Source organism: Penicillium subrubescens (genome assembly GCF_028828155.1).
Source record: "Penicillium subrubescens strain IBT 31985 chromosome Unknown utg000005l_segment0_segment0, whole genome shotgun sequence".
NCBI classification, from domain to species: Eukaryota; Fungi; Ascomycota; class Eurotiomycetes; order Eurotiales; family Aspergillaceae; genus Penicillium; species Penicillium subrubescens.
In genome coordinates this window covers 2,339,634-2,355,272 of record NW_026643155.1, presented here as the reverse complement: position 1 = coordinate 2,355,272, position 15,639 = coordinate 2,339,634, and the positions used below count along the sequence as shown (strand labels likewise).

The following is a 15,639-nucleotide window of genomic DNA, read 5'->3' as shown; positions in this document are numbered from 1 at the left end:
GCTCCTCTCCCCACTTTTGCTTCTTCACATCAAGGCCCAGTCATGGCGGATTCTAAATCAAAGGCGTAAGTACTCAATTCGAACTTATTCAACTCATAACTTAAGGAGAAATCTTCTATTCCCAACTCGCTTCTTGTCCCGACCGCAATCCGTCGCGATATGTCCCCCTCCTCGGCCCTCCTAACTAACCCCTCCATGATTCCAGCCCGGTAACAACACAAACCAACCCACGAGGAATTCCCGTGGCCCCCTTCATCGACAATGTGAGCGATTATGTCTCCTCACGCGAGGAGGTCGAACCCACCCTCCGCTCCTTCCAGGAGATGATCTCCAAGTACCAGTTCATGGAGGTCAACACCCAGCGTCGCGGGCAGGGACTGCGCGAGAAGATCCCCGATATCAAGAAGACATTGGAGATGGTGCGGTTTTTGAAATTGCGCAAGGAGGTACGTCGCCAATCAAGCTTGGAGCTGGGACAGACTACTAGCCATATGGGGAGTATCGTGGACTAACGTTGTTTTTTTTGCTCTGCTTGGTACAGGCCAACCCAGACACCGACCTTGAAACCAACTTCGAACTCAATGATACCCTCTACGCCCGTGCTTCTGTTTCCCCCACCGATATGGAAGAAGTCTACCTCTGGCTCGGCGCGAATGTCATGCTCGCCTACCCGCTGGACGAGGCCGAGACGATGCTGGCGGATAAATTGACGGCGGCGGAGTCTAGTCTGGCCCACTGTGAGGAGGACCTGGAGTTCTTGCGTGAGCAGATTACGGTACGTACTAACAAGAGGTGGTCATGTGGACAGGGAAATCTTTGTTCAGAAGCTAATCGTTGTTTTATCTCAGACTCTGGAGGTTGCGACGGCGCGGGTGTATAACTGGGACGTGGTGCAACGGCGTAAAGAGAAGGCTGAGGGCAAGGGGGATGATACCAAATAGAGAATTGGCGATCTGGTTGATGGGGTTAAAGTGTTGATTTACTGGATACCTAAAATGAAACGACTTTTGACATGTTAATCTAGTTCTACAAGTGGTGAAAGGGTGAGTGCGGAGCCTGAAGATGAACCTGACTGATATAAAACCAAAGAAGCCGTCAACTAAAACGTACTCAGAAGACGATGCCTGGTGAGTGAGATCTACTTTCATTGCTCCAGAGTTTTTTGATAAGCAGGCCAAGGCGCGAGAGCCGCGGGGATTGACTAACTTCTTTAGTGTGAGAGCGAGCCTCGTCTCATCAACAATATCTCCCCAGCGCGGGGGTGGCTGGAACTAACCCTTCTTCATCTTCCACCGCCGATTATCCTGCAAGCATGTCTTTCGAGTTGAAGAAAGTCCCCGTTGAAGAGCTTCATAAGATGATCGCTGCAGAAAGATATGCCTTCGAGACTCCACTTCAACCTATCTTCCGCCTATACTGCCCAGTCACCAACAACGATCCCCAAGAGACCATTGCTGACATCGCAGCCAGGGAGCAAGAACAAGCAAAAAACCCCGATCCCAATGTAGAGAACATATGGATCAAAGCCGTCACCTCACAAGACTCCAAGACCACCGAGACCCTCGTCGGCGGTGCACAGTGGATCTTCATCTCAGAAAAATCAAGCTCCCTCGACGCCGATGTCGAGTCATTTTCCAAACGTCATCCCGAAGGAGGGGCAAGACTCTTCGCAGCCCAGTCATATCGTATCCTACGTGAATGCGAAGAAAGACACAGACTAGAGATATCTGGAAGCGGTCCATATGCTACACTCGGCAGCTTTTTCACGCTGCCTGAGTATCGCAAGCTGGGCATAGGCCACTTGCTTATGCAGTGGGGACTGGAAAAAGCTGATGAGAAGGGTCTGGATATATGGATTGAAGCTGCGCCGCCGGCAGTTCCCTTTTATGAACGCCATGGCTTTGTACAGAAAGAGGTTACTCACTTACAGCCCCGACGACCGGATGGTCTCGATGAGAAGATTGCTGCGGAATGGGATGATACGGCGAGGGAGCTTTTGCCTATTACTACTGTTACCATGTGTCGTTTAGCAGGCACTTGTTAGGTGATTTGATGTATTGATTGATATGAGCTATACTGTTAATAATGGTTAGGCTTCTCGTCCAGCACGCCATACCCCTAATTATGCTTCAACGTTCTGTTTTTCAAAAGATCTTCTAAACGTCTTTTGAACGACCATTATTGATGGCCCAGATAGATGGAAAAATATCTCTTAGAGCAAGCTGCCATTCACTCACAAAACAAAGCCATCAGTCCTTCTGGGATGCCTGTAACTCCGAAACTCCGCAGAGCCAAGCTGAAACTCCGCAAGGCTACCAAGATTCCCATCGAAAGGTAACAAACAAACATACTGTGTTATAAAATCCCCAAATCTGCCCTCATGCGTTTCTCTTTTTGAATTCAACCAACATTTTCATGCTTTAGTTCTCCCATCCTTCTATCTCCCAACCATTAGCGATGCCGCCGGAACACCGTATCCTCGCCCTAGTCTACCAGGACTTCGAAGCCTTGGACCTCTTCGGGCCATTAGGCGCCATCGTCCCCCGTAGCGACTACTACACACTACAGCTAGTCAATGTGCACAACCTGCCGGCCCCACAGGGTCTCGAAACCTCTATCAAAAATAGCATCGCAGTGATTCCCAACCTCTTGATCGCGGATGCCCTGAAAGATACCGAACACTTCGACACTCTGTTCATCCCGGGAGGCCTTAGCATGATACATCTACTAGATGATCCAATGCTTCTCAAGAAGATCGGCCACTTGGTGGATCGGGCACCGAATGTCTTCACTGTGTGCACAGGATCATTGATTCTTGCTGCAACGGGCCGGTTGAATGGACGCGAGGCAACTTGTAACAAGCGCATCTTTGATGAAATGACTCCGAAGTGTAGGTCCAACAAAACATCACTTACGGTATTTTGGAATCATACTGAATCTAGTGCTAGATCCCGGTGTCAAGTGGAAGAAACAAGCTCGTTGGGTGGAGGATGGCAAGTTCCTCACATCGTCTGGTATCACCGCTGGTATTGATGCTGGCTTCGCTTTTCTGGCCAAGACATATCTTGCTCCAGAATGTCGCAATTCTGTCAAGCAAGTATCCCGTCCAGATGGGGAGGAGGCTATTTTGTTGAGATTTGACAAGGAGAAAGCTCTGGAACATGCTCGGTCTGTTGCTTGGAGTTTGGAGTACCAATGGAACGAGGATCCCACCAATGATCCCTTCTGTGGAGAAACCGTTTCATGAACGGTTGTGCATGATGAGTCCTGATATCCTTGAACCAAGAGATCACGTAAAATATAACCCTATCCAATGAAGAGTCATTCTACAGCTACTCCTAATCAAAGGTATGATGGCGGGACCTTTCTCATACTGGGACACCAGATTGGATGTAAATTGATAGCCTACATAACTTGCTCATTTACATCTTGTGTCCAGCCTAAAGATAGACATAGGAAAGGATTTCTTGATAATCAAGCACAATGCATTTGATCCACGAAACGAAAACAGTCTAGCTGATTAGAGGTTATAGTAAAAATTGAAAAGAAGGAAACATGGTGTACCCAATCAAAGACAACCCAAAATAAGCAAAGGAACAAATTGACACAGTATCTGACTCGCAAACGCCAGATAATTAAAGACGCATGCATTCGTAAATCATGAAGCTCGCTTCCATGACATCATTAGATATCAAAATCACTCAAATCAATGAGAGAAAAACAGCCGTAAAAACGTTAAAAAAAACATATGATAAAATCAATCAAGTGCCAAGGCAAGGTCATTGAAACATAGCCGAGGCCACCTTCTCGCGGTCTGATGCGCTGAGGTCACGCATTCGCTTTGAAAGCTCTGCTTCACCCTCGTCACCGACGAAAGTCCACTCTTCGATGTCGTCGACATCGTCATCGGCGTGATCTGGTGAGGCTTGTGCGGAGGGGGTAGGCGAGAAAGGCGTGGACGAGGCAATTGAACGCTGACGGGCGAGTGTCTTGGCGTATTCCATATCTCTGTAGAGAGATTGGATGGCTGTAGCAACACCGTCTTCCTGTATTTCGCAGATTAGAAGCCATATAACCTAACAGTCTCGATTGATGAAGTACTCACATTACGGATTTGGAGGCCCAAGTTCCGCGCCTTGACGATCATTCGCTCGCTGTGCGTGGCCTCCCAAAGTGCCCGCGAGAAGACACTGACATTTAGTTTCTTCATGCAAATTCCCACACCTAAATCCTCGACACGAGACCCAAAGAAGAATTGGTCACCAAAGAACGGTTTGATGATTGTGGGTACACCAGCTCGCAGACTCGCTCCAGTGGTACCAGCTCCTCCATGGTGAGCGGCAGCGTCAATCTGTGAGAACAGCCAGTCGTGGGGCGCCGATTGAATTTGGTGGATTTCTGGCGGGAGGGGGATTTCAACCTTCTGGCTAGACGGATCACCGAGTCGGTCTGACCATCCCTTGGAGAGAATACATCGAACATCTGCTTTTCGCACTGACTCGACAACTGTCCGTGTCAAAGCAGCGGGGTCTGAAACAACAATAGACCCAAAACCAATGTAGACAATCTTCTTCCCATCGTCACGGGCCCGTTGGATGAAGGCAGAAAGCTCAGCTGGCGGGGTCCAGCCAGAGCCCTCATTCAAGAACCAGTAGCCTGTGATGCGAATCCAATCTGGATAATCGAGGGGCGGTGGCACCACGGAAGGAGAGTAATTGTACAAAAATGGAACCTTGTTCTGTTGCATCTTGTCCAAAGTAGTGGCTTTGAGACCCAACTCGTTATTGCGCCAGCGGTTCACCTGCCCTGCGATAGCTTTCCAAAAGATGTTGTCAAACATCACGTACGTGATGTAGTTGTAAGCTCCTCCCATGCGAGTTTCTGGCACTGCAAAAGCATGTGGGTATGCGCGAGTCCTTGACCATGGCATGGTGAAGCCACGGAAATAGGGAATTCGGAGAGCCTCTGCAATATGAATGCCGGCCATTGCACTTGGCGATTCAATAAGCACATCACTACCTTGGCAACCGGCCCACGATGAGGAAAGCAAGTCGTCGATCCACCCTCTGAACTTTGACGTGGCTTCTCGAAGGAAAGAATATGTGAACATCCCGTTCTCCACGCAGATCCGCATCAACTCGGCAGGATCTCCATCTACGAGAGCGAAATCAATGCCGTGGCTGCGAATCCATGGCTCGAATTCGGCGTGAGTTGCAATCTTTGGCTTGTGGCCTTCGGCGAGAAGTCCCTTGCACAGAGCAATGTAGGGTTGCACATCACCCCGAGAGCCGATTGTCAGACAAGTGATCTTCAGCGACTCGGTTGGCTTGAAATTGATGATAGAGGCGCGAGGGTCGTCAAAGAATGGCGAAATTTCCGCCGAGCTCTCATTGAGCGTTGGGTGGGTGTCATGCTCATCGGGGCTGTCAAGTCTAGCCTCTTGAAGCATACGATGCTCCGCTTTAGCCGCTTCAACTCGATCGCGCTCTTCCTCCGCCAGCAGGCCCGACTCCACCAGGTATTTGACAGATTCCAAGTTTTGATGCAGTGTTACAGCACAGTCGTCTCGTGCATCGGCGGAATTGAACTCGAAGAAAAGCTCTTCATGACCACGAACTATGACAACAAGACCGTGATAGCCGAACCGGAATCCTTTCTCCTTCTCCACGTTCTCGACATCCTTGAGTGGCAGGATCATCTTTGTGCGAGTGCCTGGAAGCAAACTGCGGAAACAAATCTTCCTCTCGCTGAGATATATCTTTCCGTATAAAGGAAGAACACGGGTCAAGTAAGCATAGTATGTAGCTTGGAGATGTTCCGTGGCAGGGAGACCAAAATGGGCTCGGAATCGGTCTCCATGTTTGAGCCCGTCTTCCTTGTCCTCTGGATCAACCGTTGGGTCATCATGAAGCACCTCTTCCTTCTCTCCATAATGTTTCTGACCTCCTGCCCACATGCCAGAGACCTTCTCGATATAGCCCATTGATTCCGTTGCTAGTAAGCTACTCATCTGCTTGGATCTGCTTTTGAGGTATTCGGCAAATCCGGCGGCACGCTGGAGAGGGTATGCTCCAGCTTTGACGAGATCGTTCAAGGGTACACCAGGGGGTTGCCGAGACGAATGGGGAATCCGTTGATCCGCAGGCCCGCGACCGCCGCGAATGTCATCTGCATTTCTGTTGGGGCTGGACAAGCCCGAGCTGTCTCGCCGCACCATATCGCCTAGTCGTGCGGATGCGGATCGGGCAGTATCATCGGAGCGTCGCCGACCCGCCTCAACCACATCAGAGGGACGCCTCGGTAACGATCGCATGGTAGGTGACTGGAAGACATCACTTCGGTTAAGTATTTGACTTGCCGATTCATTGGTCTCGGTGATTGACTGGACGATTGGCGATGATTCCGTGCCTCGATCTATTGATTGAGCAAACGAGTCTGTGGAATCTTGGGGATCGGTCTCAATGCTTCGACCGTGTGGGGACTGGTTCTCTGTCTGGATAGACAGACGCCGGCTGTTGGCAGCCAGTATATTCGAATGTTTGGTGCCGCCCTTGTGAGGGGACTCATCGGATAGGTTCTTTGCGGGGGAGGAATTGACCAAGCTCTTGAGATAATTAAAAGCATCCTGACCGGAGTTGAAGAAAGTGAAGAAATACTAACAAACAGTCAGATCTGTATAAATAAATGTGAAGGACCAAGAATTACCTCGTCAATGGCATAGGTCTCATTGTTATCCAGGACCCGAATTTTGAAGGTCTCGGCAAACTCGGCCATGGGACTCTCCTCCAAGTCAATCACGCTCTCAATGGGAAAAGCAATCTTGACACTATCACCTTCATTGTGGAAGCGGAATATGACCTGCTGGAGAGATTTCACCCACTCCTTGGCACTTGCGGCACTATCGGCTCTGAAATGGTAGGTTCGCTGATCGGTCGTGACTTGAAAATCCTTCGCATCGGATCCTTGGGCCTGGGTATCGGCGAGAGACGCAGAGATCCCGTACCGGAGATCTACATGGCCACTTGGGAAGTAAAGGTTCGAAGAATCGGCGTAGTATGATAAGACGTCACCCCTCAAAACAAACCAGTAGCGATTGTATTTGGGATTTTTTCGACCACGCTTCGAGAGGAACCCAGACTTTATGGCTGTGGTAGACTTCTTTGGGAGATAGGCATAGAAGCAGATATGTCCTTCCGTGACATACATGTATCCCTGAAGGAGCATACTCTGCAGAAGAGCGCAGGCATACTCTACTAATACCTTTTCAGGACTTTCAAAGCCAAACATCTCCATTAGCCGTGTAGACAAGGCAGATGAAGATGACTCTGGGCGATCTTGACTTGGAGAGTCCGGTCTGGATGGCGGATTTTCGGGCTTCGCAGCGGTGTCAAAGCGATTCTGAGCTTGTACCATGCGAGCGAGGATGGGAGCTGCCCGGGGGGTGGCACTACGTGTTCGCCTCATCGGTATTTTGAGAGTCGCTGCGCTGGCTGCTAGCGGCTCATCCTGTGTTTCCTGGGATCCTACTCCCGGTATCCTTCGCAGTAGTTTGTTCTCTGATTTCGTTCTGAGATGACGACGTCCTCGCTCGTCAGCTCCGTCTTGTGGGGTCGTGTCTGACTTCCCGCTGGTGCGACGTCGGTCCGATGAGCCTTCTCGGCTGGACCCCGATTGTAGGCCTGTATTTGTATGCCCTTCTTCGGCTTCTCCATCGCTATCACTGGAGTCATCGAAGCGACCACGAAAATCTGATCTGGAGCCAACGGCAGCGAGGACGGAAAACAGAGACTGTTGCATATAGTGCATGTGGCCATCTCTAGAACGCATGTTCTGTGGTGGAGCTGTATAATCAATCTGGGCATCATCGCCATCTTTAAATCGCTCCGGCAATCGGTCGGAAAGCAAACGCTGGCCAGAGGAAGGCCTCATGCTTGCACTCAACCTCTGATCCGCCCGTTCCGACTGCCTTTTGGCATCATCTAAGAAAGGCCGCATCCTAGGATATCACAAGTCGTTGTTCCTAGAAGAAAACGTTGAAGGTCAAGGCCGAGCAAGTTCAAAGCCGCTGTGGAGAAGTGTAGTAGCGATCGGAGGAGTCAGGCCGGGGTGAGTGGATGGCAGCTCGGGGCCGATAGGGCGGCGATCAGGGATAGGTATTGGCCTCGGGGCCCGCGTCAGGCGGGCTTCGATCACGGCAAGCCAAATAGCAGATATGCAACTGACAAGGTCATGTCAGATGAAATGTGTATGGTCAGACGCTGGGAACTGAACCATCCAGCGAAGCAAGTCAGGTAGCTCAGACAGCTCCAACAGGGCGATAAGGAGCTTTGCGGGATCGATAAGCAAATCAAACGGCCCCGCAAGTAACCATTCAAAGACCAGGAAGTGACAGATCAGGGATAGTCCGTAACATGCAGTGAGTCAGTCGCTAATAAAGAGTGTGGGAGGGCAAAAGGGTATTCCAAGTAGTCCAGTGAGGCGCATCAGCTGCCTCGCAAGGTTTCGATGATATCGATGGTTGGTTATTACGACGGCCAGGGCATGTGATGGCGGCATCACGGGCTGTCAGGTGACTGCTTATATAATCGATGATGGATAGGTTTCCCGTCAGGAGGCTCAACAACGCTTTCTTCCAGACATGCCTCTTATTATCAGTCATTTTCTGGCTATGATAATGCCGAGTCTCAGATTACTTGCTGATATTCAACCTTCAAACAATGATTTACAGTCAATTGTGGCGGATATGGAGCCGACCTGTTAAGAGCACGTCCAACTAAGCCCGATACCCTCGATAGGGGGTGTTGATTACAGTAAATATATGGAAGTGAGATAAAACAAGGTGTGCCTGTTCATCTCTCTTAGATTTGAGATCTCGTTCCGCGGAGGGGAAACGACAATAATATTGGGTGATCTTAGCACCCTCGTATTCTCTCCGATCACCATATATGGGAATGGACCTTCCGCTGTGCCTGGGCGGGAGATAGACCATGCATGGGCCCCCTTGCTTCGACCTTTCCACAAAATAAGCACACCACAAATAAAACTTCGTACACGGGAAGCCTTTCCAAGCCCATCCAAGGACGCGCGTCCTGGATCCTAACAACCAGAATACCAACGTAGTATTCCCATGGACGCCGCGAATAGGTGCGTTGAAGCGCATCGAAGATCCATAACACCATTGCACCAAAGGAAGGCGTGCTTACCTCCACCAACGAGGCTGGACATGGGCGTAACGACGACCACTGAACAGTGAACACTGCCAAACCACTACATACAAACATCTAATTAACACCAGGCTAAACCCAAGTCAACCCCGGCTGGCGTCAGATCGGACAGCACGCAAAAAGATCCCTGTATCTACTCACCATGACAGTTCTCACCTTGGCAGTGATCACCATGCTATGGCGCTTCAAAAGAAAAGCTTTATATGTCAGGTCTTGGCCTCGCCTTGGCTCTCACTGATCGTATCCCAATCTCGTATTCAGTCTCTCAACTCCAAATCACTATGGGGCTCTTCAGTGTTCCTGAACTCAACACCCGTCTGGGTACTTGGCGGGCCTATCATTTGGCAGCCATCGTTTTGTAAGTTGGCGGGAGCTTCTACCTCATACTATCGAAAAGTAATTCGTGACAGCCTGACTTACACCTATCTAGTATCTCATCTTTCCTCTCCGCTTACGACTCGGGAGTGGCTGGCGGAATCCTGAGCTTCACGTCCTTTCAGAAAGATTTTGGCTATACCAGCAAGCACCAGTCCAAGGTTTCGTCGCTTACGGTGGGCTTGGAGCAGCTTGGGTCTTTCATTGCAGCTCTCTTCGTTTATCCGTTGACCAACAAATATGGGCGCAAAATCGCCATCATTGGCTCGACTGCCCTCTTCGTTATCGGCGTCGTGATCCAGGTCATCAACACTCACTCGCTGGCAGCTTGGTATGTTGGTCGCGTGGTTGCTGGTCTAGGCATGGGTGGACAGAGTGTCGTGATTCCCATGTACTCGGCAGAGATGACGCCGAAGGAGATTCGCGGTCGCTGTGGTTCGTTCTATCAGTGGCTCTATACATGGGGAGTTTTCACCGCATACTGGGTTGACTATGTGAGATTCAACATGCTTGAACACGAATCATAAGATATGACATGGACTAATGACCGAGCAGGGCGTTGCCAAGAGCACATCGATTGCAGGCACATCGCGTGAATGGCAGATACCCGTCGGTCTTCAATTGATATCTGGAGGTATTCTCTTCATTGGCACTTTCACCCTGCCAGAATCTCTCCGCTGGCTCTTGTCGCAAAACCGTACAGACGACGCCTGGAAATCTATCGTTTGGATCCGAGGTGGTGACACGCCAAAGACCCGTGATGAGTTCGCAGAGACCCAGCTGGGACTTCAAGCTGAGCGTGCTGAGCGGGAGGGCTTCTCTCTTCGTGAACTTCTTGAACCTGCAAATCGTCTCCGTTTCCTCGTTGGCCCTCTCCTGTTCATATTCCAGAATGCAACTGGTAGCAGTGCTCTGGCTGTATTCGCGCCGCAGTACTTCAAGTTGATTGCAGGTAGCGGGACAGACCGGAACATGCTTCTGACCGGTCTGTTCGGTGCTGTCAAGGTCATCTCGTGCACGTTCTTCATCATCTTCCTGGCGGAACGGCTCAGTCGTCGTATTACGTTAGTGAGTGGCTCGGCTTTGATGGCTGCTTGCATGTTGATTACTGCCCTGATTGTCGACTATATCCCAACCCAATCCGCAACCAGCGTTACGGCAGCTGGAAGGGCGACTGTAGCGATGATTTACCTGGACATTATGGTTAGTCTCCCTAGTCAATTCCTCTTGCCTTGCCATCTATACAATCATTGCTAATATTGCGAACACTAGATCTACAACTGCTCTTGGGGCCCTCTGCCCTGGGCTTACGTCCCCGAGATCTTCCCTACACGCATTCGCGCCCTGGGTCTGGCAGTTAGCATGTTGGCTCACTGGGCATCGTCATTCTGCTTCTCCTTCGCGAGTCCCTACATGATCGCAAATGTTGGTGCAAACACCTTCCTCATCTTCATGGGCTTTGACATTGTTGCTGCTATCTTCTGCTGGTTCTTTGTCAAGGAGACTCGGGGAAAGAACCTTGAGGTTGCTGCCGGTACAGAATGGGAGGCTGCTGAGCGTAGCTCCTCTGATGATGGTGAGAAGGGTGGCGTGCTGAACGCGGAGGGAAAGAAAGTGCAACTCGTCAGCGTGCATGAGAATTTCCATGCCAACCTCAAACACCGGTCCTAAGAGACTTCTCGTGGTGAATGGATTGCGCAGTTGTGGCGGCAATAGGCACGTGCCTCAAGAAGGTAAAATTGTACATTGGAATTGCCCCGTAGATCATATAACGAAGATATCTTTTAGCTAAATAAACCCAAAGCGCCTAATCATGCCTTTTCAGACCTTTTCCGCTTCTTCTCCTCGCGGTCTTTGTGAGACTTCTTCGACTTCTTCTGACTCCGCTCTGCGTCGTGATCGTTCTCTTGTGTGTGCTTCTTGGACTTCTTCCGGGGCTCGGCACTGGCCTGAGAAGCATCTCCCTCGGTGTGGGAATGCTTCCTCTTGCGCTCCTTCTCCTTCTCACCAGCGGGGACCTTGGATTGAGGCTCCTCAGACTCGGATTCCGAGCTGAATCCAAGGGTCTCTGGCTCGCTGGGGAGGCTGCCGACGGGGCGGAAGCGCATCTTCATTCCCTTTGGTTGCGGGCGCGGGGGCTTGACAGCATCTCGCAAGATCTCAATTGCGGTGGCAGTGGACTGAACGGCCTTCTGCGGCAGACCGGCGAACTCCTGTACGTGGAAGCTCTGGATGTGGTCGGCTTTGTTGCTATACGTTTGAGTACTCTCGTCGTACACAAGCAGAGACTTGCCCTCGGGATCGTTATCGGTGATGGAATCGGCCGGAATTCCGTAGTTTTTACCATCGTATGTCAGGATCGGCTCGCCCTTCAGAACCTCGGACATAGTGATCTCTTTGACCTTGGACAACGGGAGGAATGACGGCGCGGTGATGTGGAAGACTTGCTTGCCTCGCAGGTTTGAAAGTACGGAGGAGGTGCTTGAGGATGGTGGAGTTTGCTTCTTTGCGGACTTGAAGCCGAAGGGTGGCTTGTACGGCTGATTCGGACCAGGAATGTGAACCCTATGATTTTGGTCAATTCAAATGCACTCAAGAGACAATTGAGCGCAACGGGAATGAATATACTCACCTCTTCGCTGGTGACTGCTCCTCCGTAGCGTCCTCACTTGTGTCCATCTCACTTGAGCTTCCAGACTCGCTGTCGGACTCTGAACCCGAATCAGAGCTGGAGTCCGAATCGGACGAGTCTGAGGAGTCTGACGAGTCATCTTCGACCTCGTCCTTGGTCTTGGTCGCTGACTTAATAGCCTTCTTCTGTGTGTTTGCAGGCTCGGGTGAGGTTGATCTGCTGGAGCTGCTGTCGCTCGAGGAAGAGGAAGCGGGTGCCATAGTGGCTGGTGGCGCTCTGCGCTGCACTCGGATAAGAAGGGCTGGTTGCGAGTCGGGACGACTTTCGGGATCGAAGAAAAAGGCCAAAGAGCGGGTCTAGTGCGCAATGGATAATCAATTGCAAGTAAAGTGATCTTGTAGCTATGCAAACTGCCGAGTCTCTGCGACGTTGAAGGGAGGGTTACGGCCGATCTTTTTTTCTGCTCCGCGGGAGCACGGACCACATGCCAACTTTTTTTGCTTATCGGCTTCATCGCCGCATTATCGACCGAAAATCAGGTCTTTGGACTGTTGCCACAGCATTGAACGATGAAACGAAAGGCCGAGAAGCAACAGTCTGCCGGTAATACCCCAATATCTACGAATACGACGTCGAGCCCCTCGTTAATGCCTTCGTCAGCCCCAGTCAGCGCCATGAGCGCTGTCGCGGCGCGCAAAGCTCGGCAGCAACAAGCGCAAGCCGCGAAGACCGAAGTCATTGTCGAGATTACGAACGAGCCACCTTCGAAACGACCTCGTCGATCTCTTGAGGCGCAAAAGGTCACCCAAAATGGCGAAGGAGCCAAAGGACCCCGCACAAGGTCGTCAACGAAGCAAGAGGTTTCGTCGCCTGCAGTGACAAGGGCTGGACAGCAAAAGAAACCACTGAAATCCAACCAATTGCAACCACAGTCCGATGAGGTGGTCGAGGAGAATGGTGACTCGGACCAGGAAGAAATCGAGCAGGATAAAGTCGAAGATGAGGTGGAAATGGCAGAAGACGAGGTTGCTTCTGTCATTGGAGACGCTGATGGATACGAATCGCCCGCAGACACTCCAGCGGAGCTTCAAAACTTCCCTCTGTCTAAAGCACGGCTGAACAAGAGCAATATAATATACGCGGATGACGACACCATGTGTGTTCGTATCAAAGAAAAGACGGTATGGTAAACACTTTCAGCTAAAAACTTCAATGACGCTTACTCGACTTTAGAATTTGGCGTTGTTGGGACAATATGAGCTTTGGGTTAAACGAGGAGTTGTGAGCCTCATGGGTGCTAAGCTGCACCCTTCAGCCCGGGCATTTAGGGTTTACGCTCCATCAACTCACTCCTTGCCGGTCATCAAATGTGTTTCTGGAGTAGATGGCGAGGCAGAGGTCGAGATCAAGTCTTGTAAGAGTGGTCTCGCTCGCCTACGAGATTTTTCGCCACTCTATCAGAAGATTTGGAATGGAGAAAATACCGCTGCAGATAAAATCACCTTGAAAGGCGCCCTCAAAGATTCGCGCAGAACTTTCTCGGTGGTAAGTGCATCCTGAATCTCTTGCCCAGTTTTCCTATGGTGAGACTAATTTTTGATAGTTGTATACCTCCGCGGATGACTCTCTAAAAAGACATCTGCGACCTCTTCATCTTGACAAAAAGTGGAGTGCATCAATGAAAGCGCTCTCCCAGAGACATGGTCAACTACGAGTCCTAGTCTGCGGTCCCAAGGCCTCGGGAAAATCAACTTTCAGTCGCTACCTCCTGAACCACGTCCTCAGCCCAGCTCCAGAAACGGAGAATGGCTATATTAATACCGACGGCTGTGCGTTCCTCGATTTGGATCCTGGCCAGCCCGAGTTCGCCCCCATGGGACAGGTCTACCTTGCACACTTACGCGCTCCTTTCTTTGGACCTCCTTTCACCCACCCTTCTCTCGATGACTCTCGCGATGGCCAGATTTTGCGAGCCCACCACATCGGGGCAACCTCCCCTAAAGAAGACCCGGACCATTATGCTCTGGCTACCATGGACCTGATGGAGCAGTATCGAACCTTGCTAACAAGGTACCCTCAATGCCCGTTAATTATAAACTACCCTGGGTGGATCTTCGGCCAGGGATTAGAAGTGGCGACTTGGCTGATCAAGACTCTCGGTCTCTCCGATGTTGTGTACATGAGTGAGAAGGGTCCTGCGGAAGTCGCCGAGCCTTTGAATTCGGCTGCCAACGAGGCTCGAGTCTCCATGACTATCCTGCCATCGCAGCCTACGGACTTTGTGAGCCGATCAAGCGCCCAACTGCGCTCAATGCAGATCCAATCTTACTTCCACCTGTCCAACCCTAGTGGTCTCAGCAATCCACTTTGGTCGGATGCGCCTCTCTCCCGCACGAGACCTATTGCCGTGAATTACGCGGGTGATAAGCAGGGGATTTTGGGCATCATGGTGTTGGGATCTCACATCAACCCTGGTATGCTTCGTGAGGTCCTTGAAGGAGCCGTTGTCGGAGTTGTGGCTGTTGAATCCCCAAACGCAATCATGGGTGCCGCCAACGACTCATCGGCATATAAGCCGGATGAGGATGAGAACGATGATGAACCCGATGTTGATGCGGATGAAGACGTTGAAATGGACTCAAGCGAACCGCAAGTCAATGGCGCAGCCTCTGGGGCCTTGGTCGACAGCGTCTTCAGAACCCCAGAGGAAGACCTTCCCTACCTATATGTTGGTGCTGGAACCTCCGTCCCTCTAAATCCTAGTGCCTCAAACTGCCTTGGTCTGGCTCTGATCAGATCTGTCAACGTCGAGTCGCATCAACTGGAGCTCTCCACGCCCATTCCATCGTCACGCCTACAGGAGGCTATTGAACAAGGACATGAGCTTGTCCTAGTCCGTGGCCCGCTGGATAACCCTAATTGGGCTGTGAGCGAGGAATATTATGCAGCGCGGGCTGCCGAGAGGCGCTATCAGAAGTCGATTGCCCGAGGAAAGAAGGTTAACGATACCGCAGTTGGACAGGACAAACAGAAGGAGACACTCGCAGTACTGCGAAAAAGGATTCGTCGTGCAAGTAACGTGCCCTGGATGACAGTGGTGGAGGACAACAGCCGCCGCCATCGCGAGGCTGCGGCGCGGCGGGAGAAGTCGCTATGGAAGTTGAGAAAGAAGGCTAACCCAGGCAGTGAGAGCGAGACTGACTGGTAGTGTATTTTGCATGTATTTGTATACCAACATCCCATCCATACTTCTCGCAATATACATAGACCCCGGGACCGGCGCACGCCGCTCGATGCTTCATTCCAACTTGTCACTCTCTTGTAAATGCTGATTGTAAAGCCATCTCGGCGAGAATTCTCAAAGGTGGCGTTGATAGTCTACTTTTCGTGAATATTCAAAGCCACCAA

At 50.9% G+C, this 15,639-nt stretch overlaps 7 protein-coding genes across 7 annotated transcripts; 5 read left to right on the top strand and 2 right to left on the bottom strand.

The window, feature by feature from the left end:
• Nucleotides 1-42: 42 nt before the first annotated feature.
• N7473_007372 (tubulin-binding prefolding complex subunit PAC10) lies at nt 43-941 on the top strand (the record flags this gene model as incomplete). Its single annotated transcript, XM_057153312.1, has 4 exons — nt 43-65; nt 206-446; nt 542-775; nt 849-941. The coding sequence occupies 4 exons, from the start codon at nt 43-45 to the stop codon at nt 939-941; spliced, it is 591 nt and encodes a 196-aa protein (XP_057007650.1).
• A 371-nt stretch (nt 942-1,312) lies between these two features.
• N7473_007371 (putative GNAT family acetyltransferase) lies at nt 1,313-2,044 on the top strand (the record flags this gene model as incomplete). The annotated part of the gene is made up of 1 exon (XM_057153311.1): nt 1,313-2,044. The coding sequence occupies one exon, from the start codon at nt 1,313-1,315 to the stop codon at nt 2,042-2,044; it is 732 nt and encodes a 243-aa protein (XP_057007649.1).
• A 306-nt stretch (nt 2,045-2,350) lies between these two features.
• On the top strand, nt 2,351-3,305 carry N7473_007370 (uncharacterized protein). Its single transcript, XM_057153310.1, has 2 exons — nt 2,351-2,890; nt 2,949-3,305. The coding sequence occupies exons 1-2, from the start codon at nt 2,458-2,460 to the stop codon at nt 3,245-3,247; spliced, it is 732 nt and encodes a 243-aa protein (XP_057007648.1). The 5' UTR covers nt 2,351-2,457; the 3' UTR covers nt 3,248-3,305.
• Nucleotides 3,306-3,779: 474 nt separating this feature from the next.
• atg26 (uncharacterized protein) lies at nt 3,780-7,929 on the bottom strand (the record flags this gene model as incomplete). Its single annotated transcript, XM_057153309.1, has 3 exons — nt 3,780-4,046; nt 4,106-6,655; nt 6,706-7,929. 3 exons carry the CDS (start codon nt 7,927-7,929, stop codon nt 3,780-3,782), a joined length of 4,041 nt encoding a protein of 1,346 aa, XP_057007647.1.
• Nucleotides 7,930-9,505: 1,576 nt separating this feature from the next.
• On the top strand, nt 9,506-11,270 carry N7473_007368 (sugar porter family MFS transporter; the record flags this gene model as incomplete). The annotated part of the gene is made up of 4 exons (XM_057153308.1): nt 9,506-9,582; nt 9,655-10,093; nt 10,155-10,802; nt 10,872-11,270. 4 exons carry the CDS (start codon nt 9,506-9,508, stop codon nt 11,268-11,270), a joined length of 1,563 nt encoding a protein of 520 aa, XP_057007646.1.
• A 140-nt stretch (nt 11,271-11,410) lies between these two features.
• On the bottom strand, nt 11,411-12,491 carry N7473_007367 (DNA-directed RNA polymerase I subunit RPA34; the record flags this gene model as incomplete). Its single annotated transcript, XM_057153307.1, has 2 exons — nt 11,411-12,164; nt 12,232-12,491. The coding sequence occupies 2 exons, from the start codon at nt 12,489-12,491 to the stop codon at nt 11,411-11,413; spliced, it is 1,014 nt and encodes a 337-aa protein (XP_057007645.1).
• Nucleotides 12,492-12,800: 309 nt separating this feature from the next.
• On the top strand, nt 12,801-15,439 carry grc3 (uncharacterized protein; the record flags this gene model as incomplete). The annotated part of the gene is made up of 4 exons (XM_057153306.1): nt 12,801-12,834; nt 12,892-13,412; nt 13,465-13,776; nt 13,835-15,439. 4 exons carry the CDS (start codon nt 12,801-12,803, stop codon nt 15,437-15,439), a joined length of 2,472 nt encoding a protein of 823 aa, XP_057007644.1.
• Nucleotides 15,440-15,639: the final 200 nt, after the last annotated feature.